Source organism: Sarcophilus harrisii, chromosome 1 (assembly GCF_902635505.1).
Source record: "Sarcophilus harrisii chromosome 1, mSarHar1.11, whole genome shotgun sequence".
Lineage (NCBI taxonomy): Eukaryota > Metazoa > Chordata > Mammalia > Dasyuromorphia > Dasyuridae > Sarcophilus > Sarcophilus harrisii.
This window is the reverse complement of record NC_045426.1, coordinates 31,148,979-31,175,990: the sequence shown is the minus strand read 5'-3', so window position 1 is coordinate 31,175,990 and position 27,012 is coordinate 31,148,979. Positions and strand designations below refer to the sequence as shown.

Genomic DNA, 27,012 nt, shown 5'->3' with positions numbered 1-27,012 from the left:
TACATGTTGGATCAGAACATGTGTATGTTTTGTACCCATGAGGAAGGACAAATCTGGGCATGTTCTAAGGATTAATCCCTGAATGGCCATTCCACCACTCGCTGCTCTATAGCTAAAATCTTTATTTTCTACTCTATGCTGAGAATACCTCTTGCCAACAGTGTGTGGGCAATCATGGTTAGACCTTCTCAGTTTTGACCTGAAGAATTCATTGAATGATGGATTTTGAATTTCGAGAGACATCAAAAAGGAGGTCGCCCCCACCTTATTTTAGGGAGGAGGAAATTGAGCTCAATGGGGAAAATTCCTAAAGGCAAAAATAGTCACAATTCCACTGTGCCTCCTTGACTCCAAATTGAGTTCTCCCTGGCAGTGAATTAGTTGGTGTCCGTAGCACTTCTAGCAAGATAGAGAGCTCTTATTCCTGGTTCCTTCTTCTTTTCACCTTTATATCCATTCTACATCACGACTTCTCTGTAGAATTCCTTCCCTTGCTTTGTTGGGGCTCCCGGCTCCTCGCCTTCTATCCAAAATAAATGCCCACGAGATTAGATGATGCGAGCCCGAATGCTTTCAGAATGACCCCCAGCTCCGGCTTTTGCTCCCCGGTACTTTTGCTCCCAGCATTTTTGGTGTATCCCCCCTCCCCCGCATTTTTGGGGTATCCCCCCGGGGTATTATTGCTCCCAGCATTTTTGGTGTATCCCCCCCGGGTACTTTTGCTCCCAGCATTTTTGGTGTATCCCCCCGGGTACTTTTGCTCCCAGCATTTTTGGTGTATCCCCCCCCCCCCGGGTACTTTTGCTCCCAGCATTTTTGGTGTATCCCCCCGGGTACTTTTGCTCCCAGCATTTTTGGTGTATCCCCCCGGGTACTTTTGCTCCCACATTTTTGGGGTACCCCCCCCGGGTACTTTTGCTCCCAGCATTTTTGGTGTATCCCCGGTCTTTTGCTCCCAGCATTTTTGGGGTATCCCCCCGGGTACTTTTGCTCCCAGCATTTTTGGTGTATCCCCCCGGGTACTTTTGCTCCCAGCATTTTTGGGGTATCCCCCCGGGTACTTTTGCTCCCAGCATTTTTGGTGTATCCCCCCGGGTACTTTTGCTCCCAGCATTTTTGGTGTATCCCCCCGGGTACTTTTGCTCCCAGCATTTTTGTATCCCTCCCAGCATTTTTGGGTATCCCCCGGTTTTGCTCCCAGCATTTTTGGTGTATCCCCGGGTACTTTTGCTCCCAGCATTTTTGGTGTATCCCGGGTACTTTTGCTCCCAGCATTTTTGGTGTATCCCCGGTACTTTTGCTCCCAGCATTTTTGGTGTATCCCTCCCGCATTTTTGGTGTATCCCGGGTACTTTTGCTCCCAGCATTTTTGGTGTATCCCCCCGGGTACTTTTGTTAGCATTTTTGGGGTATCCCTTTGTCCCAGCATTTTTGTGTATGCCCCGGGTACTTTTGCTCCCAGCATTTTTGGTGTATCCCCCGGTACTTTTGCTCCCAGCATTTTTGGTGTATCCGGACTTTTGCTCCCAGCATTTTTGGTGTATCCCCGGTACTTTTTCCCACATTTTTGGGTACCCGGTACTTTTGCTCCCAGCATTTTTGGTGTATCCCCCCGGGTACTTTTGCTCCCAGCATTTTTGGTGTATGCCCCCGGGTACTTTTGCTCCCAGCATTTTTGGGGTATCCCCCCGGGTACTTTTGCTCCCAGCATTTTTGGTGTATGCCCCCGGGTACTTTTGCTCCCAGCATTTTTGGGGTATCCCCCCGGGTACTTTTGCTCCCAGCATTTTTGGTGTATGCCCCCGGGTACTTTTGCTCCCAGCATTTTTGGTGTATCCCCCCGGGTACTTTTGCTCCCAGCATTTTTGGTGTATGCCCCCGGGTACTTTTGCTCCCAGCATTTTTGGTGTATGCCCCCGGGTACTTTTGCTCCCAGCATTTTTGGTGTATGCCCCCGGGTACTTTTGCTCCCAGCATTTTTGGTGTATGCCCCCGGGTACTTTTGCTCCCAGCATTTTTGGTGTATCCCCCCGGGTACTTTTGCTCCCACATTTTTGGGGTACCCCCGGACTTTTGCTCCCAGCATTTTTGGTGTATCCCCGGGTACTTTTGCTCCCATTTTTGGGCCCCGGGTACTTTGCTCCCAGCATTTTTGGTGTATCCCCCCCCCCCGGGTACTTTGCTCCCAGCATTTTTGGTGTATGCCCCCGGGTACTTTTGCTTGAGGGCGTTCTCGTGTTTTTTGTTCCTGTCCCCCCAGTGCCCACTGCCTAGGGGCAGTGACTGGGGGTCCTGGGTCTGGGGAACTCCCGGGGAGGAAGCGCTCTCTGCCGGGGCAGGCTGGCCACGCCTGGGCACCCAGAAGCTGCTGAGGATCACAAAGCCAGTCCGGGCCGGAGGGGCGGCTCTGCCTATCGCCCAATTATTAAATCATCGTTAATTCTTGGTAGCAAGAAACGGGATTCGAACCCATGTCTGTCTGATTGCAAGATGGGCAGCACAGTCACCTTGCCCAGGGAGGCTGTCAACCTCCTGTCAGTCACGGGGGAGGGCGGGACCCGCTCTTAGAGCCCCGCCCCCAACGGGCGGTGCTGGAGGACCGATTGGGGGGAGGAGGAAGCGGCGGGAATCGGTGCATTCTAGACTCCGCTCCCCGCCTCCTGCCCTTTGCCCCACGTCCTTACGCGCTTGCGCCTTCGCGCCTGCGCTCTGCGCCTTTCCGTCCTGGCCTCCGTCCCCCTCTCCGTCGCCGCCTCCTCCCGCCGCGGAACCCCGCCGGGGCGGGAGGGGCTGCCGCGGTGGCTTGTGGGAAGAGGGGGAGAAACAATATGGCGGATGGCGAGGAGCCGTAAGTATTGGGGATCGCCGGAAGAGCCGGGCCGGGGGGGGAGGGAGGGAGCGAGCGGCGCCGCCGATCCCCGGGCCTCCCCCGACTCTTTCCCCGCTGCCCTCCCCCTCGCGGTGCCCGGTGCGCGGCGGAGGAACGCTGACCCTTCTTTTATTCTCTCTTTCTTTTAGGGAGAAGAAAAGAAGGAGAGTAGAGGAGCTGCTGGCGGAGAAGTTAGTGTTGCCGGGGGCGGGGCGGGCAGGGCCGGGCCCGGGAGGCGGGGGGCCCGGGGTCCCCGCCCTGCCCCCGCCGCCCGCGGGCGCGCCAGCCAGCCCCGCCCCCAGGCACCCCCCTGCTGCCCCCCCTGCATCACCCTCTGCCCCCCGAGACCCCCCTCGCTGTCTCTCCGCCGCTTCCCTCCTCCTTTCCTCCCCTCCCCGCCCCCCTATTGTTCTCCTTCTCGCCCTTCTGCTCTCCCGTCCCTGTCACCTCTAAGCTTCCCGTCCCACGGACGAGGGAGGGCCGTGGGTGGGGACGAGGTAGCCGTCCCCTGGGCTGGGAGGGGGGGTCCGAGCTGGACCCTCGCGGTCCTGGCGGCCGGGCCCGAGAACCGGGCTTCGTAGGCAGAGGCGCTTGGCGGGGCCTCGGGCTGCGTCTCCTCATTCCCTCCGCGTGGGGGGCGGGGGGGGGGGTCGCTGCGCGCCCGAGCCCTGGCAGCCTCCTTTCGGAGGAATAAGGAGATGCCCGCCGCTCCCGGGGGGGGGGGGGGGAGAGGGGAGCCCGGCCGAGCCGGGTCTGAGAGCCGGGGGAGGGCGTCCCCTTGGAGGCGCGGCGGCCGCGGCGTCGGGGGCTTCAGTCCGGTGGCTTTCCCACGGTCCGAGGCCTGCTGCTCCGCCCCGCCCCCAAGGGGTCCGCACGGCCGCCCCAGCCAAATTGCCCGACGGACTTTTGTTCCTTTTAACACAATGCAAAGTTTAACTTGATTTGAAAGTCTGTGACTACCCAAGGAAGGTAAATGGTTTCAGATTCTTTCGCCTATTACCAGTTGCGTGCTATTAAGTTGCAATTAAGTAACTCGCAATTCTAAACAAAGTATTTCTTTTAAACCGACTGTTGGATTTTCCTCTTGTGGAAAGGATGGAGAAACTGGGCGTAGTTGTGAAATACCGTACTTAATTTATCAGCTACGAACTTATCTCTATTTCTCTTCAAAACTTGTGAGTTTAAATGATTAAAGGTATAGTTGAGCCTTAACATGAAAAAACAGACATGAAAATGCAAATTTCCCTCATGTATCCATACTGTGTGTGCAAAATTAGTTTTTATATTTGTAAGATGTAGGAATGTTTTTTTTTTAAAAAAAAACCCACCATCCAAACAATCGGGTAGCATTTGTTGATGGGGAAACTCAGTCTTTATTTAGTGACAGCTGTCATCAGTAATGGAATGTAAAGCCTTTTGGAATGAATTCTTTTCTGTGTTTGGTGGTGACAGGAAACTAATGCATGTATGTAGTGAGGGGCTAGATTTTATCTTTATTTTTTGGTTGTTGAGAAGTCTCTCTACTCATGTCCGGTCAACAACTTATTTTAGAGTTGCCTGGAACCCTGAGAGCTTCGGTAAATAATGGTCGCACACTTACTATTTAAGAAGTAAGACACAAGCCTAGGTCTTCCGCATTCATACAATCATCATATTGATTAAGTTGGTGTGAAAATATGCTGATTATTTTGGAAGTGATTTTTTAAAATGAGAAGTACTCCATACCTTTAAAGTTCATATAAATTATTCCATTGTGTTTTCAAGTATCATGACTTTCTTGAGATAATTAATTCAAACAAATTGGAAAAACTTTCAAAATGTACCCCTTTGTAGACACTGAAAATTTCTGTTTTCTTGGCAGCCCAAAGGCTAAACTTTAATTTTTATATTGCTCTACAGGACTTAAGAAAAATAAAGGCTGATTCTGGACCTATTTTTAAAATTCTTTGTCATGAAATCGATCGAACTAATTGATTAAAACATGGTTTCAAATAATGAAGATGTAAATGTGTTGTAAGAATATTTCATAGAATGAACAGATTTTTTTTTTTTTGTGAGACATTTCTAAACTTTTACTGAACTGAGTGAGAAAAAAATGTGAAAGAATCATATGCTCTTGGAATATATTTTTGTAGTGTTTGGGCAGATTGTTTTCCTGGAAATGTAAAGAAATCACAAATAGCTGTAGGTACAGTTTTTTTATACTGATTTTTTTGCAGCTTAATTTACTGTGTTCTATGCAGAATGGCTGTTGATGGTGGGTGTGGGGACACTGGAGACTGGGATGGTCGCTGGAACCATGTAAAGAAGTTCCTCGAGCGATCTGGACCATTCACACACCCTGATTTCGAACCAAGCACTGAAGTGAGAAGTATTTATTTTAAATAACTGCTCTTGTAGTTCTGCTTGTTTTCTGATTTAGGACTGATACTAATCACAGTGTTTAGAAACTTTAAAATCTTTAATCTTAATCTTTTTCACTATTTTAAAAAAATGTATGTGTATATGTACACACAGAAAGATCTTAAATTATCCATTTCATCCTTATGTTGCTGATTCAGTTGAAAACTTTTTCTGCAGAGTAATTTAGTTTACTCATTCAAAATTCTAGTAATAGTTCATTTAGAATTCTAGTGAAAATAACCATTGATCATTTAACATGTCATTTTTATAATATTAGAGCATACACTCCAATTGAGCACAGAGTGACGCTAAATCTTGTACTCATCATTTACAAATCATGTAATTCAGTACTTGGCATATAAACACTTAAATATCATGAATTGAAATGTAATTTAGACTCAATCATAATTATAGAACTGGAAGAGATTTTGCTTGAAATAATTTTATTCTGTTTTTTTTTTTTTCCTTTCACTGCTATTTGTTTGACTAAATGATGGGGAAGAAAAGTGGTACCATTTGTATATATTTGTATTTGTTGAGATTTGTTTTTTACTTTTGAGAGAGAAGTATGTTCATAATGCAAATTTGAATTTCTCTTTGTTGACAGTTCAAAGAATGGTAGAATGAATATTTGTTCATTTTTTTTCTTGAAGGTTGGAGAATATCTTTCTATTTAATATTTTGGTTTATCAATGGTCATTTATTTTTTAATGTTTTGCTGCAGGATGATTGTATTTTAAGTAATATGATTTCTTGTTTTTTGATTATATTTGTCTAGATAATACTTTAGCTAATTTTACACAGACTCATCCTTTAGAACCCAATATTATTACTATTAATTTTTTAAATAGATTTGTCTTTTGTTGAATATTGCCTCTAGGTTTTACGAAGTGTTGGTTTAGTGTTTATACATTTGAAAAAACAATTTCTAACTTTGGAATTTACTTAAAAACATTAAAGGCTTATTAAATATTTAATAAGCAAGAACCAGTATGCTTCAGGCCCTGCCCCCTGACACCTTTTGGTGAGTGCCTGAGGATAATCTCTAAAACTGTGATTTGAAGAGAAGGTATTGACCTGCTTTGGTCACCTTGGACCCATCCAGTGAAATCTCATAGGTCCAATACCTGTCCCTGTCCTACCCCTATTAAAGATTATTGGGATACTTTTTGTGTACATTAAGTTGTCAAATTTCATAGGTGATAAAGATGCTGATTTTCCTACTTCTGCATTAAAAGAGAGCCGGATCACTTTATCAAACTTGATAGGGAAAATTAAAGTAGCTTTTAAAATTTCATTGATGACAATTTTTTAAAAGAAACTAAAAGACAACCCGAAAAAATTAAAAGTTTAGAATTTAAGTTTTAACTACTGACTATATTTAAATAGCTTAAATGTGTATATGTGCTTTTTAAAAACCTTACAGTTTATTTTTCTCAAACATAAAACAGTTAAGATTTTATGAGTCTTTGATTCCTTTCATGGTGTGCAAATTTTACCTTATCTCTCCATATTGTAATGTACTTTTCTGTTCTTTACAGTCTCTTCAGTTTTTGTTAGATACTTGTAAAGTACTAGTCATTGGAGCAGGAGGATTAGGATGTGAACTCCTGAAAAATCTGGTAATGAATTGCTTTTCTTTATTTTTCTGAGAGAGAATTTAAACTTTTCCCATTTCTAATCCAAGGAACGCTACTGAATTTGATTATCATTTTCCTTTTTTTCTTGGATGAGTTCAGTTGTTTAAATTCTAGGAGTTTATTAAGATATATCATGGGAATTTTGGTTACATTTCAACTCTTAGGTTTCAACCCTCAAAGTTGGTAAATCTGAGTATTAAATAGCACTTCTTGGTTATATTTTCCTTAGTGTTTTACCAACCAAATTGTGAATTTGTTTTGGAAAAAGCTTGTGCTGGTTTCAGTGAAATTATTGCAGAACTAGGAATTTTGAAAAAATTGGTGACAATTGGTTGTGACCTGCATCATCAGAGGAAGTATTCACATCAATGACTTCATAGATCCCCCGGTGTATTAAGAAGGCAGAGTCTTCTTGAATCAGGAATGCCAATTCTCCTTTTAGTATCTTGGCAGGTTTGCATTTTAATAAATTCCATCCTGATGAAGGATGCTATTTAATGAAGTTCTTACTGTATCTTGTTTGGTGACCAGCAGATTTTTATTTTAACATAATGCAACAATGATTTACTTTAACCTAAAAGCAGAGGTTTACTAGTTCCTGTGAGTCTGCTTTCCTGTAGTTTGTTGTGGTTCATTAATTTTTCTGCTGCAAGGTCTATGTAGGATGCAGAATGGAAGAAATGAATAGTACAGGTATAGAGATGGAATTAGGTAGTAGAAGGCTGTATAAATATGTATTTATTACAGCAGCATTTTAATTAACTATAAATGTAAAACTCAAACTTAAGTGGAATTGCAAAAATGTGATTGAATGCACATTTCTTACCTGCTTATTAATGAGTAGTCATTGTGAACAGTACAAAACAAATACTCAGTGGTATCCAGCCTTCAAGAAGCTTGCATTATCTTTAGGAAGATTAGACATACACTTGAAATGAGTCACAACTTCTAGTTAGTGACTACAATACACAGTTAGTTGCCAAAGAAGGCAGCACCCCCAGTACAAAGTCTCACAGGATGTCAGTAAGGTCAATGTGTATATTTGAACAATAGCTAGACAAGGCTATATTTATGAAGGAAGAAAGATTTGCAGGGATTCTTGAAGGCTAAGTAGAAATTAAGTAAAGGGGAAATTCACGTTCATTTATCCTCTGTTTCCAAGAAGTTATTATTTGCAAATAGGGAGTTGTACAAATGATATGTCTTGATATACAATTCTGGGATAATTGGACAATTATTTTCTTTTGAATATTATTATAATTAAAGGAAATTTCATTTATAGATATGGAAGTACATGAAATAGGAATTTTTTTCTCTAATAATTTGAGTTGTTTTAACAACTTTAGTTGTTAAGTCAGCCAACTTACACCCACTTTGTGTATAAGAGTAAACTTTTTTGAGTAGGAAAATTGAATTTTTTTTGAAAAATTTTATTTCTATTAATTTGTGCTTCTCTTGCTTTTTAGAGATAGTCATATAAAATGTAAGCAAGATTTCTGTCCTGTTTGTTGACTTAATTTAAAACAAAAACAAGATTAGAACCTGAGGGTTATAGTATTTCTTTGTTTTAAAAAAAAGTTTAAATGTTTTATTGTGATCACTTAAACATATTGGTCAAAATTAGTAATGAAAGCCATTTTCAATGTCACTCTTGGGAATGATTGTTCCATCAGCAACATGAAAGCAGGGTCAGACCTTCTGTCTGGTGAAGATGAAGAGTAGCTCTATTTTTCTGAGAAAACTGTGGTACATTGAAAGTTGGCTTGATTGATGTAAAGCTCAGAGTAGGAGTTCCTTTTGCAGCATCATACCAGAGGACTGGCTAGAAATCCTGCCTCTCCATAGAAGTTGATAGCTATAAGCTTACCCATTTCTGCATTCAAATATAAAAAGAATTGTAGTTCCAAATTAGAAGGTGCTACTTATCTTCATCAAGCCAAATATCCTGTCAGGCAGATATTTTTTTTTAAAAGATGACTTCACAATTTGAATAGGAACTTTGTTTTAAAGCAGATTTGATCAGTGAGCTTTCTGGATTGTGGCCCTTAAATTTGGAAAATTGGTTACCATTTTTAGAACTAGATAGTTAATGTTAGGCCTTTTTGCTAAGAACTGAGTTTTATAAATCTTGCTGAAAACTGTTCGAATTCTTTGCCATTGGGTAGAACTTGGAGTGGTGATCAGAATTTATTATTGCTGAGGCAGAATTGGTAGTGTGATGGCTAGTCGCTGAAAAGTAAGAGAGAAATCTTACCTTTGATTAGAAGTCAGACAGTCCCCTACTGTTCTATTTACTAGATTTTTTTTTTTTTCCATTCCTACAGGCATTGTCTGGTTTTAGACAAATTCATGTAATAGACATGGACACCATAGATGTTTCCAATCTAAATAGACAGTTTTTGTTTAGGTAAGTGTTGTCCTAAATTATTTCTGTCTTAGGATTCATGCTAATTATTTTACAAACTTTTATTAATAAGTTTAATTTCATAGATTCTTTAAAAAATTAATTGTATGGGTGATGAAACTCTTTGTAGAAAATTATTTTAGATTATAGATTAAATTTTTTTAGAAAAATAAAACACTTTTAGGGTGACATTTTACTAAAAGTAGAGTGAATATATATTAGTAACTGTTTCAATAATGAGCTGTTTCCATAAATATAATGTGCAGATTTATAAATATTCTTGACCTGATAGGCTAGATAAATCAATATGCAATCAAGTTGGAGCTACAATGTTTTTCCAGCTGAAGTTGTTTGGAACTTCGTTGCACTTGGAACCCTAACCTACTGAGTCCTGTGCCAGTTGCTTAGATATAAAGTTGAGATGACTTATTTTCTGCAATAAGGAGAGAGTTTATAATATGCTTGGGATACAGATATAACTCCCCTACATAGAATGATAGTACAATGGAAATGATGATATGTGCTTTATGGAGGGAGCGCTACAACAGGGTCTAGGTATTGTGTGAGGTTTTTTGCTGCTGAGAGCCTGGAAAGCCTTCCCAGAGCTGGTGATATTAGTCAGGTGTTAAAGGAGAAAAAGAGTAATTTGTTTAGATGGGAGAATGTGGAGAGATGGTGATGGTAGTGATCTGGGAGCAGGGATTTTTAACCTGCTATGGTGATGGTGGGGATGTAGAGTTGTAGAACAGTTTCAAACTTTTAGCTAAGAGAGGCCTGGAAAATTTGAAGATGAAAGAGTGTGAGAAAACCTGATTGAAATGAGGATGAGTGGTTTTGAGTTCATTAGGAAAGCATGAAAAGTAGGAACAGATGAGTGGTTGGAGAGGTAGCTGTGAAAGGCTGGCAAGCCACTGCTCTCAGAACAAAGAAGCTAGTGAAGAGAATTCTCTGGGCAGAGTCCTGTGGGCAGCATTTTGACCTGAAGTGAACAAGTGTATCTTGTGGTTCAGAAAGAAAAGGACCTTGCCTCTCAGTGCTTAAGATTGCTGAAAAGATTAAGTGTGGAGTAAGTCAGGGCTTTATTAAGGAAGGCCAGTGACTTAAAAGATCAAACTGGCCTGCTTGGAGAATGACACAGGAAAGATCTGAGTGGGATTGAATAAGAAATAGATAAGTCAATTTTAAGACTTGGCTGAAACCATTTAGGAATTGTCTGTTTTTCTCTTGTGTAGTTTGTATTCTAAGGTTCCCCTGTAGCTTTTTTCCAACCAAACTGTTATTTATCAACTACTATGTAAGAGGCAATATGCAAAATTGATTAATGGAAGTTAGATTGTATACCTTTGCCCAGTACTCTGGAGAAATGAAAGAGGACAGTCCATTTATTCTCAAATGTATACATCTGGTTAGTAGCAGTAGAAATTTGCCTGGACGAAGCAGAATCTACCAGTTGATGAGTTTTTATTTGGAGGCTGTCTTAAAGGCCAAACTTTGCAGCAGTCATAGGATACAAGTCTGTCAGACATTTGAATTATAGTATTTTTATTTTGGGTAAGCATTTTTTCATCACATCATAGAATAGTACTCAAGCTCAGAAAATATATTGGAACATTGCTTTGTTGACAAAGAAAGATAATGGCAAGTCTATTTTAAATCTAAAAGAAACACTAATTGGCAAGTTGAAACAATTTTTAATCACAGTTAGCAGTGAAAATTAATGTTATATATAAAAATGCACTGATCTTTTCCATGAAAGAAAGTTTTTAGTTATTAGAAATGACCATTACCTCTGTGTGGCAGCTTGTTTTAAGGCTTTCTATTCTTTTTAGCTTTTTAAAGTCTCTGTAATTTTAGAAATTCCAAATATACCTTTATGATTGCATAATAATAATAATATATGATGTTACTGGTGCTCCTGAAAAAGGAATGACAACAGCAACATATAATGCCTTAAAAATGGTTACTCGACCTTTAGAAATCCTTTGGAGACAAATGCTTTTCTTAGACTTTCTGACAATCCATATAAACTGTGGGCATGAAGCTCAGGACCTGAAGAACATTGTTGTTACACTTTGTCATTTCACAGATGAGCAGCTGGGGCCCCTAGGGTGAGAATGATGGAGTTATCTCTGGGTGGCCATAGAATGTCCTCGAAAACAGCTTTTGAGCTCTCATTTCTGAGGTAGCCCATCAGTGGGTTGGTTGGGCCTCTAGAAAGGGGATTGGGTTGGGGGTGTGTGGGAGGGTCATCTAAGACCTCATCTTCTGGAATTCTTTCCATTCTCTAAAGTATTTGAGTGGAGAGAAGGGATCCCCCAGCCCTTTTTGCAGCAGAGGGAAATAAAATTTGGTATAGTTGATGTCAGGAATGCCATTTTTATGCAATACCTCAAAAACAGTATACTTTCTACATGCTTTGTCATGAACACTTGTTCTTGGCCTGGTCACACTGCTCATCTTTGGGGAAGACCAGAAACAGCCTGATAAGATTATACCAACTTCATGATGATTAGAATCCTGCAGGTATACTTATTAGGAGTCTGCTTCCCATGGGGAAGGTACAGCAACAACTAGCTTCATATAGCACTTGGAGGGTTGCCAAGCCTTTGCCCAATAGGATCTCATCTTACTCTTGTAAACCTCTGGGGAAGGTAGGTGCCTGCCTGATGCCCAGGTAGGGCAGGGAAAAGAGGCCCCAGAGAAGATAGAGATCCAGCTGTTCCACAGCCCTGGAGAAGGAGGGGACTGGAGGGGGGATTGCAGTGTCAGAGGCCCTTAGAAAATGAGGCAAGCAGGGGGCCATCACCTGGGGTTGGAAGCACAGGAATCTGCGATGAAAAGCCAGGAGTTGTGGGCAGGAGTCTCTAGTCTGCAGGCAGGAGCTCGGAGCTGGGATCACTGACTACTTTGCCAGGCTTCTTACTTTAGTGCTGTGGCATCGATGTATTTTTCACAGTACTCACTAAAATCCTGTTGTATGGAAAGCATTGAATGACAAGACAGCACCGTGTAGTTGTTAGCAGACCAGCCTTTGAATCAAGAAAATCTTAAGTGCAGGGCCTGCCTCTGACACTTAACCATCTGTGTGACTGGGCAAGTGACCTCTGAGAGTTCCTTGCAAGTTAACCCTGGAATTATAGAGAGATACAGATGGATAGTAAACATCATTCCTGGAGAGTTCCCCACATTGAGGACATCTTTGAGGGGGGAAGGGAAGTTGTTTGCACCAAATGCAGTCAGTTTTTTTACTGATGTGTTTGGGAATTTAAATAGATTCTCTGGAAGATTTTGCATCTGTAGGCTGTAATCGTGACTTATTTGAGTTTTGTAAATATGTTTTTCCAGGCCTAAAGATGTCGGAAGATCCAAAGCTGAAGTTGCTGCAGAATTCCTCAATGATAGGATCCCTAACTGTGCTGTAGTTCCGTATCCTTTTTTGCTTTGAAAATATATTATTGAATATTTTCTTCTAAACTGAAATGGCTTGTTAGATACCATATTTTCTAAGAATCTTGATCATTGACAGAATTTTAAAATTATAGCTATCTAGAAGAGGTTAGGCAGATGGTGATGAACCTGATGCATATTTCTTAGGAGAATCAGTTATAGGAGCTATAATGTTTAGCCTGAATAAGAACAGTCCCTGGCACACGAGAGAGGAGCTTTCCTGTAGAAGCTGTGGAATATAGAGCAGCACATGGTAAATGAAAAGAGACAGGTAGAAGATTTGAGGTAAGGAAAATCTTCTTTTCAGAGATATTCAAAAGGGTAATGAACTGTATAGGAGAGAGTACACTTCTTCATTGAAGGAAGTTTTTTTCAACAGTCTTGATAACTACTTTTCAGATATGTTGTAAGTAGACTATTTTCAGGTATGGATTGAACAAATGGTCACCGAGGTTTCTTCCCGCTGAAATTCTGTAGTTCTCCAGTTAGATTTATTTTGAAAATTTTTTCATATCATTTGACTACTTGCTGATTGTGGAAGATTCCTATCCTTAGAAATTTGTGTCAATCCCTTTTTTATTTTGTATACTACACTTTTATCAGACATACTTGGTGCTTTTTCAACAATTTTTGCCATTCTTTCCTTTCCAGTTTTCCCAGTGATTTCACTAGGTCTTAAGATATCTTATAAAACTCTATTGTACCTTTACAACATCATTCAAATGTGCCTCTTTTCTTCATTGGAAGCATGGCCACCACCTTAGTTCAGGCCTTTATGACTTCTTGATTGGATGATTGTAGCGCCCTCCTAATGGATGTTTCTTCCTTTTTAGAGTTCTTAATTTTCTTTAAAGCTCAGTTCAAGGACCATTTGCATTAATCCTAATTCCTATCCTCTTGTTTGTTTCCCCCCCCCCCCCCCAAAAAAAAAAAAAATTATCTTGTGTTTATTTTCTGTAAACTTAGAAATCTGTTGTATTAACTATTTTCCTCATTAGAATGCTAGTTCCTGGAGGGTAAGAAGTCCTTTTTGTTTTTGTATTCTCAGAGCCTGGTACCCAGTTGTTGCTAAGTAAATGCTTACTTGATTTATATTTGATCTCTCTAGTGGTCTTTATGCTTATTTTCAGAGTAGCCGGTTAATATTTCTCATAAGAGCTTATAAATGCTCAATCAAATGAGAGGACCACATTCCCCATGAAAAGATGGTTCTTACTGCCTTGAGACACCCAATAAAATTTGAGAGGCAGAAGTGGCTTTCGATTTCCCTTTGGCATATGATTTGAGGCTTTATGGCTAAGTCTCAGTTTCTTCATCAGTAAAATGAGAAAGTTGGATTAGCTGACCTCTGAAGTCCCTTACAACTCTAAATCAGATTCTGTAATATTTATTTGCCTGTCCAAGGAGACCCTTTGAGCCATTTTTCTGTTTCCTTTCAACTTTGTTCTCTAACTCTCATTTTGAATGGCAATATGTTGAGTAGACTTTCATTCTTCTAGTTGGCAATTTATTAATGACTATTGAAAAATCTCATGTTAAGGACTTGTATTTGAAGATTCTTAGCTCCTTCTGGTCCTTTTTATAATGTTTCACTATGAATGTGGGCTTAAATCTAGTTTCTAATTCCACTCCTTAATCTTTATAGCTGTGGCCAGCTTTGTGGTGATGAGTATTTCCTTGACTAGGCTGGCTCTAAGATGGCACCTTTCAACCTCTGTCCTGAACTTGTGTTCCGTTACGTGGCAGAAAAGCCAGGATTCCCAAACATTAGGAGGAGACCTTAATTAAGATAGATCTTGGATGCAGCAATTTAGTAACTCTTGAGTAGCTGATAGTAGACAATCCAGGAAGAATCTGCAATAAGAATAGGGGTTTCTTTTGTTTTACATATCACCATATGTAAAGTATTGGAATGAAATACAGAAGTTAGGAAAAGATAAGTGCCCTGAAGTTTGGGACTGCAATCTTTTCCTGGATATTTGTATAGAGCTTTACACACAATAGACATTACTGTCTAGCTTAAAAAAAAAAAAAAAAAAAAGATTGCATTGCATATGTACACGAAAGTAAACTCTTTACTTTTGTCCACCATTTTGATATTGTTTGATTGTCTTGCCCTACACTTTGGATGGAGGGAATTACTATATATTACTATAATTTAAATAGCACTTTGTATATTCTGTTTTCTTAACATTTACATGTCCTGTCACCTCCTTATGTTATTAGAACATTCTTCTGCTAAATTTTTCAGTTTACAAATGTGTTTCCTGGTTTGGTCCTAGAAATAGAAATAGGGATGTAGCTCACACTGATCCAGACATGGCAATCCAGAGGTCTACTTACTAAGGTCTTTAAATGCAGTTCTTGGATTTCTGTTTCACTCTTCTACTGAAGCTTGGATTCAATCAAAATCAGTTAATTTTCTGAAAGATGAAAACAGTGCTAATTCCTAGAGCAGGGAAACAATAACTTGCATGTGGGCAGCATCCCATTGAATAGAAATGATTAGAAAGTTTTTAAAAATTTTTTTTCTCTTTATCCCAGAGTAATACCTTGGAGCTCAGGGCCTGAGTCAGCGCCCCAGAAGAAGAAAATGCCCTTTTATGAAAGACTGTTCTATTAACTTTCTGTTCAGATGCTATCAGCACTCCAGAACCAAAAGTGATTATTCATTCAGTTAGAACTTTGGTGGGGAAAAGGAATCAACAACTCTCAGTGTTTTTGTCAGAACTTGTCTTCTTGTTTTCAAATTTTGAGCATCAGAAAGTTCCTTAATATAGTCACTGTGTAGGCTCTTACATGCAGAGCCATGGAACGGGGTGTCATTGAGGGCCAGCCATTTCATTGCTCCTTGGACGGAGTCAGACCAGCCCAGTCATGAAAAGAACCATATGAGAAAGTCGGAAAATTCTCTTTTTCACGGAGCGTAGAAATAACATGAGGAAACCAAGCCTACTGCGCAGTGTGGCAGCCTAAAGCCCTGTGGAATTTCTGTGGAAGGCCTGAGTGAAGAACACTCTCCTATCTTCAGGAGCTGACAGTCTAGTTGTGGAAGTGGCTTATACATAGGAAAATTTCACATAGCCAGAAAATAACAGGTCAGGACATTGGCCAAATATATTGTTGAGTTTTTCTGAAATTTCATTGTTAGTGTGAGATAGTGAGAAGAGCCCTGACTTTGGATTCAGAAAACCAGGCATCAGTTCTTGATTCTAGTCTGACTCTGGTCATGAAGGCCATCTCTTCACATTATTTCTTCATCTGTAAAATCAAAGTTGATTTAGAATCTCGTCCAAGTCCAATCTTATCTCTAAGTAGATGATCCTCAGTCCATCAGAAAGAAAGCTGAGCCCAGAATTCATTGCTTAGGGATGCTTTTATAGAGGAAGTAAGCTAGGTGTCTGATAGTATTTATAGATAGCATTCTGCTTATGCAGTCTGTATAACTGAACTGAGAGCCCCAGAAGTGTTTCATGATTGGGTCTCTTGGACCAGAATTGTTGATCATAATTAATCTGAGCCTAGGTGCTTTAGCCAAATTTCTCAACTGATAGATGAAGAACATGTAGTATGGTAAATAGAAAGGCTCATTACACAACAGGCAGAGGAGATGACGATTTAGTCTCCTCTCCTCCCAAAACCCAAGTAAAACATAATTGCCATTAGCTTTTCAACAATTGTTCAGATCTAAAATATGTAAATAAATGGATTTGTTAATATCTTATAAGTTTCATTGCTTTGAATGCTGGTGACTTTTATTTATAACTAAATTTTGAATGTGTCTACCTCTTTATAAATATGTATACATACACATTAGTTCCTTTACTCATATTCAGACATTTCAACAAGATTCAAAATTTTGATGATACTTTCTATAGACGTAAGTTTTCTCTTGAAATCTCATAATTTTACACTAAATGTTTACTAAGTCATTGTTTTAAGTTATTTTTCCTTGGAGATGTTATTAAACTCTTTGAATGCTAATTAATGTTATTTTCTCTTTCTAAACTGGAATCTTAACAGCTACTGATAATGTAGTAAAAGAGAAGAAAAGGTGCTAATGTTTAAGGGTTAAATTTCTCCATGATACATTCAGCAAAACTGGAGTTAAAAGATTAATTTGAAAATAGCTATTTTTACATACTGATAACATATGCTGTACTCCTGTGTAAATTTGAATTGTTTACATTTTATAAATTAATGAAAACTCATTAAATGTTTACTAGGTACCAGTATTGGTGCAATAAGGAAGGGATATAAATACAAGCAAGAAAGACTGCTCTAAAGGAGTTTATATTCTAACTGGGGAAGGCAACGCATAAAGGGGTGCTTGACAGGATTGGGAGTAGAAGTAACCAGAAAGTGATATATGAAGCTTTGGTTAAAAGTTCTACAATGAGAACCTAGGACAAAATACAGGTTCTGGAGGGAGGGGGGAATGAAGATGTCTTCCTTTTATTTTTAATACTTTTTAAAACTAAAACACTGTCATTTTTCCTAGAATTTCATATTATTGTATGTGGTCTGGACTCTATTATTGCTAGAAGATGGATAAATGGCATGCTGGTAAGTGCTTTTGTGTATATGTGTGTGTGTGTGTGTGTACAAGTAAATTAAGAGTTACATTGGTGGTGATTTTGAAAACTCAATTATGCTGCTCAGTTTGAATTAAGAAAGTGGTTATAACTCACTGTTTAGTGAGGAAGGGATTAGCTGATTATGGGGCTCTAAATCTAGCTTGTACAAAACCAGAGTATTGCCTGTAATTGACCTCTTAGTGACAAAACTCTTGGGACTATAGATGTAGAGGTAAAAGGGCATTGGCTCAGAGAGGATCCAGTCCAGCTTCCTCTTTTCACAGAAAACTGAGGTTCACTTAAGTTGTGATGTGCACAAGGCCCCCCATAGAGTCCCAAGCTTCTAGCTCAGGCCTTCTGGACACTTCTGTACCTTGCTGTCTCCCTGTTAGGAATCTAATGATAGAGCAGTTACAATACAAATGAATAAAAGAGCCTTATTTTAATTGAAAGACATGTTAAAAAAAATCATATGCACATGTATATTATTATTATTAATATGGTAATTAAAATTTTTTAGTGATTCCCTAAGGGAGTTTTTTTTTTTCTTTTTAGAGAAATTTCACTTTTAAGGGCAAGATTCGTATTTAATGATAGCATATATTCAGACCAATATGGTAATTAATATATGATTATCACTTTTTTTTCATAAAACTACTAAACTTTAAAACAGCTTTCCCCCCTCCTCCCTCCTGCAAGCAGTGATGTTACCCTGAAGGTTCTGGGATAATTTTGTCATTAATTCTGTTTTTATAGTTGTTTTATATTCTTCTAGATATCACTTCTAAATTATGAAGATGGTGTATTAGATCCCAGTTCCATTATTCCTTTGATAGATGGGGGAACGGAAGGTTTTAAAGGAAACGCTAGGGTAATTCTACCTGGAATGACAGCTTGTATTGAATGTACACTGGAACTTTATCCACCACAGGTAATTGGTTTTACAGATTATTGAAAAAAATTAAGATTTAATTAACATGTTTTAAGACCTACTAGATATAATTTGGAGAAAGAAATGAACATAGATCAAACATTTTTGTCCTTATGCTCATATTTGTCTTTCCCTCCCTGGAAGACTTTAGGCGAAGACTTAAGTGTTGTTTTGGTGATTTAGCAATTCTTGGTCAGGCATGTGTTTGTGCCCAGACCAGATTCTGGAGTTCTGTTTGTTTAGGAGGCCTCTTTTATAATTTGAATTAAAAAATGCTTCTGTAGTCAGTGGTTTCCAGTACTAAGCTGATCTGTTTGATTCCTTGGGTTCATAGACCTGATGAACTCCAGTCCTGGTCTGCTTCTTTCTCTTCTGCTCTGACCATAGCTGGGTATCCTTGCTCTAATACTTGTCTTCTCCTTCCCTTCTAGTGCATGTATTAACATACTTCAGATCAGTAGTGTGCTTATTTATTCATGTGGGAAAAGAATAATACAGAGAAATAATAGTAGATTTGCAAGTAATTTCAAGTGTGCAGTCTACATGTACTGGATAGCGTTTGGGCTTTGCGGTTTTCTAGCCTATTCTAATTAACGTAGTCCCTGATTCTACTATGCCTCCCTCCTTCCTTCTCCCCCCTCTACCCTCAGGTTGAGGTGTCCTGCTCCAAAACAAGATCCAGTCCCTCCTATTCCTTTCTTATTTGGTTACAGTTGATGGAGACATTTTGTTATGCCAAATGTCAGTGGCTCCCTGTTGTCTTTGGATTTTCTCCCTTATATTGCTATACAATTACTTGTCCATTTATACTATCCTCATGGGCAAAAGGGAAACTTCATATGAAATACTATTCAAACAATATTTTTCTGTCACTCAGAAAAAGAATGATGTCCTAGTATCTAGTTCATTTCCAAGATTCACCAAAGTTAGCTTCTTGTTGACACATGTTGAAATGAAGATATAATTAACAATCTTTTAATTCTGTCAGTGTTGATTAGACACAAGCAGTAGGCATTAACTTAATACAAGGTTATGTCATTTAATCACAAAATTTCACAGTTACTTAATAATTATTTTAGAATTTTGGAGATGGGTTTTAACAAATTATATCAACTGATACTTGTTGCTACTTTTTTTCCTGTGAAAAGTTTACATTTTTAAAAAAAAGTTCCAATTTAAATTTATGAGAATAGGATGGTTGTGTATATCTATTGTGTATCTATTCAGTAATTCTGTTTAACCAGCAAAAATAAAATAATTATATAGCTCCATTTTAAAGCTTACTGTTAGATCTACTGTTTAAGGCTGACCAAGTATTTGTTACTCTTAATTCATTTTAGAAAACTTTATAATGATTTTAAAAGTTTTAGTTGCATTAGTAATATATCAAGGTTAATTTTTATAAATCAGATAATTTAATATAAAGATATTTTTTCATGCATGTAGTTTAATCAAGAAAAGATATATGCTCTTCTACAATTATAATTGAAAGGGAAAAGGGCATCCTTTAAATTCTTAGCTAAATACAATTTTTTTTTTTTGGTTTTAGATTAATTTCCCCATGTGTACCATTGCATCTATGCCCAGACTCCCAGAACATTGTATCGAGTATGCAAGAATATTACAGTGGCCCAAGGAACAACCTTTTGGAGGTAAAAAGCTCATTTTAAGAATTCTAAAGTAATTAACAAAACACATATTCAATTTTGTTGAGCCATAAATTCGTTTTGATGATTTCATTGCATTTTGAATTCTTATTTCTAAAAAATTAATATTTTTATGTATTTGTGTCTTTTTCCCCCTCTAGAGGGAGTTACGTTGGATGGAGACGATCCTGATCACATTCAATGGATTTTCCAAAAATCACTAGAGAGAGCATCACAGTTTAATATTAGGGGTGTTACCTATAGGCTAACCCAAGGTAAGCCAGTGAGTTGTTAGATAATCCTGGATGAAGGCACGTTAGATAAGAATTTCAGTAAGGATCTATTTAATTTGGCAAGTACTTATTAAGAATCTTTAATGTGCAAATCATTGTGCTGCCTTTGTCCATGAACTACTAGGGAAGAGGAGCTTATCTGATGGGGAGGACGGGGAAAAGAGCACAGGAGGGGAGTCATCTTCTATATAGAGATGATTAGGCTCATGGCATCTGATGAGATGACTGAAAACTAAGCCATTAAATATAGGCAGATCAGTCCTTAATGAATATAATGGGTGATGATCCAGAAAAGAACAGTCCCACACAGATAACAGGAGAAACAGGAAAGCTGTATCACAGAAGTCATCTGAGGAGAGAATGAGCAAGTAGGAGGTTAAGTTAAATGAAAACTTAAAAAGGCCTTTGGCTTCCCTACCTACATAGAGAAAGCCAAGGAAGCAGCCCTGAGTCTGCCAGCCACCTGAGAAATGTTTAATGAAGAGCTGCTTATTTGCTGTCTGTTTTGTATGAATATCATAATTTAATGCAATATTAATTAGGTTCATTAAAATTGAATTATCTTTATCTAATCCAAGTAGTTTCTTATCTATATTAATAATGACTGATGTCTATATGTGTGTATACACACACACACATAAAATGCTTTATGGTTAACAAAAGATTTTGCACATGTTTTAATTAGATTCTTGAAATAACTCTGTGATACAAATAGTAAGAGTTTATGATCTTCATCCTCCAACTGAGGAAATGATATTAGAGAGATTAATATGCCCAAGGTTATCTAGTCACAGATTGATTGCATGTCTTCTTTTCTTTGGACTAGGTGAAAAGGACCAGCTGTCTTGGAAACAAGCCAAGTGGCATTTAAAATTACATATTTGTATTAATAATTCATTCATTTATCTAGATAATGGTGTTGATAAATAATCTAGTATTTTTTATGTAAGCAATTATCCAAATGTTTTGTGTTATAGCTATCCAACAAGTTTTGAATTAAATATGTTTGACAATAACTTGCATACATTTTACAGATTTATATAAGAAGTTTTGTTTAGAATTATAATGCTTCCTTTTGCCACTGTCATCTATTTAAGAGATTGAAATATTGAGCAGATTCACAATAAGGTAGTATAAGATTGAAGAGTCATATTTATAACCAGATTAGCAAAGTTGACCTATTATTAGAAGTATCTAAGTGTCTACTTGGAATTATTCTTTCTTTCTCCAGGGGTTGTAAAAAGAATCATTCCAGCTGTAGCTTCCACAAATGCTGTCATTGCAGGTGAGGAGAAAGGCCACTCTTTGAATGTGGTATTTTTTGTATCTTTTGCTTCATAATTATGTGAGTATCTACCTAAGTTCAGGAGTTTACTAGCTGCAGGGGAGGCTTTCAGCCAGAGACATGTTCAGTGACTGTCTACCTGTGTCTTAGGGGAATTGTCAAAAGCTTGTCAGTGGAGGGAGTCTTCAGAAAGATGAAAGCATAACTTTTTTGATTAAATTATTTGAGTAGAATTTTTTACAGTTGCCTGATTTCAGAGAAATCATTTCTTTCAGGGATTTGGTATTTTTGAAAATTGTGACATAAGGGCATTGAGTACTGATTTATGTCAAACTATTAGTAGATGGGAAGTTCAATTTAAGTAGAAATTAGGTGTTACTCTAGAGCCATTTTTTTGGTTTTTAAATTAAGACACGGTTCCCAACATTAGCCTGGCCAAAAGAGTTTTTAAAAGAAAAGGCAGCCTGGATTACACAAACAATATAAAGTAACCTTTTGACAGCTGAATTTTTCTTAGAATTGGGTTTTATTAGAAATGAACAAAGTTTTTCTTTTCCATTAATAGTGCTAAGAAATCTTTCCTAGTACTAACCAATTATAAGTGATTTTAAGTGCTGAAAATTTCACAAAACAAATAATTGTATTTTTTCCCTTTCCAGCTGTATGTGCCACTGAGGTTTTTAAAATAGCCACCAGGTAATATATTTTTAATAAACAAATATATGTATATGTATATTTATATATACACACATTTTAAACTGGCGATATTATATAAACATAAACATATTTTTCATTACAGTGCATATATTCCCCTTAATAATTACTTGGTATTTAATGATGTAGATGGGCTGTACACATATACATTTGAAGCAGAAAGAAAGGTTAGTATGACTACTAATGAATAGTTATTGCTGTACATACTTTGATTTGAAAATATCAGAGCCTGCTTCAAAAGCATGAGAGAAAAGCTTGTTTCATAGTTTAACTTTGCCAGACTTGCCCCTTCAGTTTCTCCACTTTGCCTGGCCTTATGTCCTGCTGCATATGAAATCTTACTAGTCAGGAATTGCTTCTGATAAATGGGATGACCAGAGAACTTGGACATAAACATGTTCAAGCTAAATTTTAGACTGAAATGCTAAACTTTCAGAATGTCTGCATGGTAGTTTAGTTTTCTGAAGGATTTTTTAACAGACTGGTATGATTTGTATCATGTTATGATTTGTTTTTACGAGGAGCAGTGAGTGTTGGACTGGGAGTCAGGGAGATCTGAGTTCAGATTCTGCCTCTTCTACTTACTAGCCATGTGAGCTTGGAAAGGTCATTTCATCTTTGCTTTGTCACGGTAAAATTGGGGGTCTTAACAAAGTCCACTTCACACCTTTGTTGTGAGGATCTAATGAAATGATAGGTGTAGAACACTTTGTAAATATCAGTCATCATTGTTATTTCTCCTTATAGGAAAATTGCCCAGCTTGCAGCCAACTTCCTCAAAATATCCAGTTTCCTCCATCAGCCAAACTGCAAGAGGTTTTGGATTATCTAATTAATAATGCCTCATTGTAAGTATAAGCTTTTAGGAGGGGAGGGGGAGTTGAGAGGTTGAAACAGTTTTTATACATCTTGAGGCACCCTGCATTTTCAAAAACCTGTTTAAGACAATATTACCTTCCTAATTCACAGACAGATGAAATCTCCAGCCATCACAGCCACATTAGAGGGAAAGAACAGAACGCTTTACCTACAGGTGATGGATGCCTATTCCTTATGTTTCCATTAGGAAATAATAATTTATTTGTGAATTTTAAATAAAATTTATTTTTTTAACATATTTTTAGACAATAACTTCCATTGAAGAACGAACAAGGCCAAATCTTTCTAAGACATTAAAAGGTATTTAAGACATTTCCCTAATATATTTAAATGTTTTTAATAACAGTAGACATGTACATAGTATAAAGCACTTTTGCAGTGTTTTGCTTGTGAAGTATTTTTTTTTTTTTTTTTTTTTGCTGAGGCAGTTGGGGTCAAGTGAATTGCCCAGGGTCACACATCTAGGAAGTCTTAAGTGTCTGAGGTTAGATTTGAATTCACATTCTCCTGAATTTAGGGTTGGTGCTCTATCCACTGTGCCACCTAGCTGCCCCATGAAGTATTTTCTTTGAGGATAAGATCTATTAATTTGTAATTATAGGGAATAAGTTTATTTCCTCTAGTTCCTCTAAATTACTGTACCTTATAGTATTTTCATATTATATGTACTTGGAATTTTTGCTGAGATAACTGACTTGAATCCTCTTCCCCTTTATTTTAGAGTTGGGCCTTGTGGATGGACAAGAGCTTGCTGTTGCCGATGTAACAACACCACAGACTGTACTGTTCAAACTTCATTTTACTACTTAAGAACAATAAATGTACAACTAAAAGAGGATTGAAATCTACTGCAATATTGTGCTCTATGTGGATGCTCAGAATAACCCAATTGATGTCCTTTTTAAGTATTAGTGTTCATAGAATTTGACTTTGGTAATGGATCACTTTTTCTTACTTCAGAACTCTCTCTCCAAACCAGAACTTGGGGGATGGTGTTGGTAAGAGTTTTCATTAATATATGGGTAAAGAAACCTGGAGACTGAGATTCTGACTGTTAGTGCTCCTGTTTCAATTTAGAAGGCAAAGGCCATCTTGTACTTGGTGGGGTTTTAGGATGGTCAAATGGTGTAAATCTTTAGCTTTCAGTTGAATAACCAACCATATATGCAAAAGAATGTCCTTAAAGAAAATTAAGATATTAAATGCCATTTTGCAAGTCAGATAAATATAACCTGTGTGAAGTTAGGTACCTATAATATATTGAATTTAGGATGTTTCCTGTTTGAATTAATATTCATTTGATTTTGACTGTCTAAATGAATATTAAGTATCGTAAAGGGATTGATTACATTGTCCACGACGTTTTATAAACAGTGTTTCAGCTAAACATCTGTGCATGAAAATGGAAAATGTTTTTATGTGTATACTTGCTGTGCCATGGTAGTTAATATGCACAGTGTTGAAAGCCAGAAGCTCACCGATGTTCTGTAATAGAACTTAATGTTTGAACAATTATCATTGAATCTGTCATACTATTTATTAATAAATCATACCTTATATACATTGAGATTGGGCGAAGTTTAGTGAGGTGAGTTAACTATGTTTGTACTAGGGTAGGAATGTGTGAAGCGACGTTGTTTACAATTTCCACAGGATGGGAATTAACAAGGCTGATAATTCACGAGTTTGCCGAGTAATTCCCATCTTCCCTAACCGCAAATTGTGGTTTCTTAACTGAAAAGTTTGCCCCCTCCCCCCGGGAGGTGTGGCTTTGTAATGCAGGCCTCGCCCCCGTTTTGTAGCCGGGCCGTTCGCCAGTTTCTGGCTTGCCTTTGAGACTCGGCCCGTACTTTTGACTTTTTGACACCACCTTCCAGACGCTGATGCTATGACCTGGTTGGGGGAGGGGTGTGAGTGTGGGTGTGCTCTAGAGGCAGTTGGGGTGGGGGTGGCTCGGGTCCCTGGGTCGGAGCTCGCCAGCGGCCGGACTCTCAAACCGCCGCCCCTCGGGCTCCCTAGCTCGCGCTCCCCTGGGGCAATCCCCGTGGTGGGCGCTAGGGACGCCGAGAAAAGCGACCCTCGGAATCCTGGCTGGTTCGCCCGGGCTCTCTCGCCCGCGGTTCCGGGTTGCCTCGGCAACCAGAGGGGATGCTTGTCTCGGAAGTGACCCAAGACTCCCGCCTCCTCGCTTCCGTCTCCACGCCCCAGAAGTTAGTTGTTGTGGACGTGGAAGACTTCCGCGCCTGCGCAGTGGCGGCTCCGGCTCCGGCTCCGGCTCCGGCTGCGGCTCGGGAGCTGTAGGCGGTGGTGAGGGGTTGCGCCCAGGGGGCCATGGCCGCTTGCTGACCGCTGCCCGCGGTCCCTAAGCCTCGCGGGGAGCGGCGGGGAGGCCCGCAGGGCGCGGACATGAGCTGGTTTAATGCTTCTCAACTGTCGAGCTTCGCCAAGCAGGCCCTGTCCCAGGCCCAGAAGTCCATCGACAGGGTCCTGGACATTCAGGAGGAGGAGCTCGGCGCGTGGGCCGAGGCGCGTCCCTTCGGGGACCCCGGTAAGCAAAGACGAGGGCGGCGGCGGGAGCCTCTGTCCCTCCGACAGCCCCCGGGAAGCGTCTCCAGCGGCCTAGGCCCGGCCCCGCCCCCCAACGGCCCGGCCCGGGACGCTTGCGGCCTTCCCCGGGCTTCCTGGGATAGGGGATGGGGGACGGACCCTCGTGACGCGGCGGAGGGCAGGCCGGGGCCCGGCGGGGGGCGCTGTCCGCAGCTTCCGCCACCCCTGCCGCTTCCGAAGTGGAGTCCGCGGGGAGGCGGAGGGGCCGGGCTTCTCCTTAGCAATCGCGGTGGGGCCGAGCCTCCTACGGGGAGTCTCGGACCGTACGAACCGCCCCTGGGGCTCGGCTTGGCCCTTCCGGGAGAGACCTCCTGTAAAGCCGCCGTCATCTCCCCCCCACCCCCCTTTTAGATTGAATTGGGAGGCTGCAGGACCCCCCCAAAAAAAGCCAAAGTGGATTTAGGTTCTGTTTTGAAGCGCGCATCTAATAACCAGTAAGCCCTCGGGTTCGAAGTGGGGAAGCTGGCAGGCAAAAAAGTCTTGTTAAAGACTAAGCAGCACGCTTCAGCCTTTGGTTTGGGGAGGCTTTTCTGCTCTTCTCCCCTGGAGAGAAGGTGGGACTCTGATAGGACGCAGACTCCTCCCGTCCCAAGCCCGCACTAACAGCTTTGGTGGCCCTTTTGTTAAAGTTCGTATTCCTCTTCGCCTTGGTCACCTTTTAACCATTAATCCTATACCTAACTCTATTTAAACCCCATTTTAATAGTCTTTAATTCTCTTCAAATGTGAGTTTTTCATTTTCTCAAATACAGAAAATAAGAGACGCTTATGTGGCGCAGTAACACGAACCTGAGGCTGCATTCAGAACCTTTTGTGGCACCAGATTTCATTGACTACCAATCTCAGATGGAGATTGTGATAGTTTGTAGGGTCTCAGGAAGTATTCCTACATCCCTGACAGTGGTCATGCAGATGTTGCTTCAAGTTGTCACCTTTGGTTGACATTTTGGACAGATCAGGCCAACGTTTACGTTCCTAAGATCTGTACATAAAAAAGCGTGACATCAATTTAACAGAAAAAAATTACATGAAGAAATATTTGAGATATTTTAGATGATAATCTATTTTCCAACACTGTCAAACCCTTTAGAAGCAACCATTTATATATAGTAGATATTTGTTTTATATTTTTCTCTGTAGTGTATTTCTACTAAGATCTTTTACTAGAAAATGCTTTATTGTGTAGCTTAAGGGACTTAAAGTAATCTCTCATTTTCTTAAAAATGTGCTTTGATTGTATAAGAAATTATGAAATTGTTATTTGTTCTAGGGAAATATAGTTGTACCCAGAATCCTGCATGCGTTTTTGGAGTACTG

General features: G+C 39.7%; 2 protein-coding genes across 8 annotated transcripts in view; both read left to right on the top strand.

The window, feature by feature from the left end:
* UBA3 (ubiquitin like modifier activating enzyme 3) overlaps positions 1-24,655 on the top strand; it is a 32,047-nt gene extending 7,392 nt beyond the window's left edge. For 3 of the 7 annotated variants that reach the window (XM_031953799.1, XM_031953783.1, XM_031953788.1), the window contains 17 exons: positions 3,019-3,060; positions 5,113-5,233; positions 6,814-6,894; positions 9,237-9,319; positions 12,662-12,742; positions 16,600-16,643; positions 17,265-17,329; positions 18,116-18,271; positions 19,821-19,923; positions 20,079-20,192; positions 21,442-21,495; positions 22,155-22,191; positions 22,295-22,376; positions 22,957-23,057; positions 23,179-23,242; positions 23,334-23,388; positions 23,810-24,655. In XM_031953799.1, the coding sequence (XP_031809659.1) occupies positions 3,019-3,060; positions 5,113-5,233; positions 6,814-6,894; positions 9,237-9,319; positions 12,662-12,742; positions 16,600-16,643; positions 17,265-17,329; positions 18,116-18,271; positions 19,821-19,923; positions 20,079-20,192; positions 21,442-21,495; positions 22,155-22,191; positions 22,295-22,376; positions 22,957-23,057; positions 23,179-23,242; positions 23,334-23,388; positions 23,810-23,898 (1,372 nt within the window). In that variant the 3' untranslated portion in view covers positions 23,899-24,655. Of the gene's footprint in view, positions 1-2,687; positions 2,849-3,018; positions 3,061-3,633; positions 3,839-5,112; positions 5,234-6,813; positions 6,895-9,236; positions 9,320-12,661; positions 12,743-16,599; positions 16,644-17,264; positions 17,330-18,115; positions 18,272-19,820; positions 19,924-20,078; positions 20,193-21,441; positions 21,496-22,154; positions 22,192-22,294; positions 22,377-22,956; positions 23,058-23,178; positions 23,243-23,333; positions 23,389-23,809 lie in introns of those variants that run through there. The other 4 variants (XM_031953774.1, XM_003762356.4, XM_031953824.1 and 1 more) reach the window with 4 other exon arrangements.
* Positions 24,656-25,044: 389 nt separating this feature from the next.
* The window catches only part of TMF1 (TATA element modulatory factor 1), a 28,619-nt gene continuing 26,651 nt past the window's right edge, over positions 25,045-27,012 (top strand). Inside the window, exon 1 of the mRNA XM_031953771.1 lies at positions 25,045-25,636. Coding sequence (XP_031809631.1) covers positions 25,495-25,636 — 142 coding nt within the window. The 5' untranslated portion in view covers positions 25,045-25,494. The remainder of the gene's footprint in view (positions 25,637-27,012) is intronic.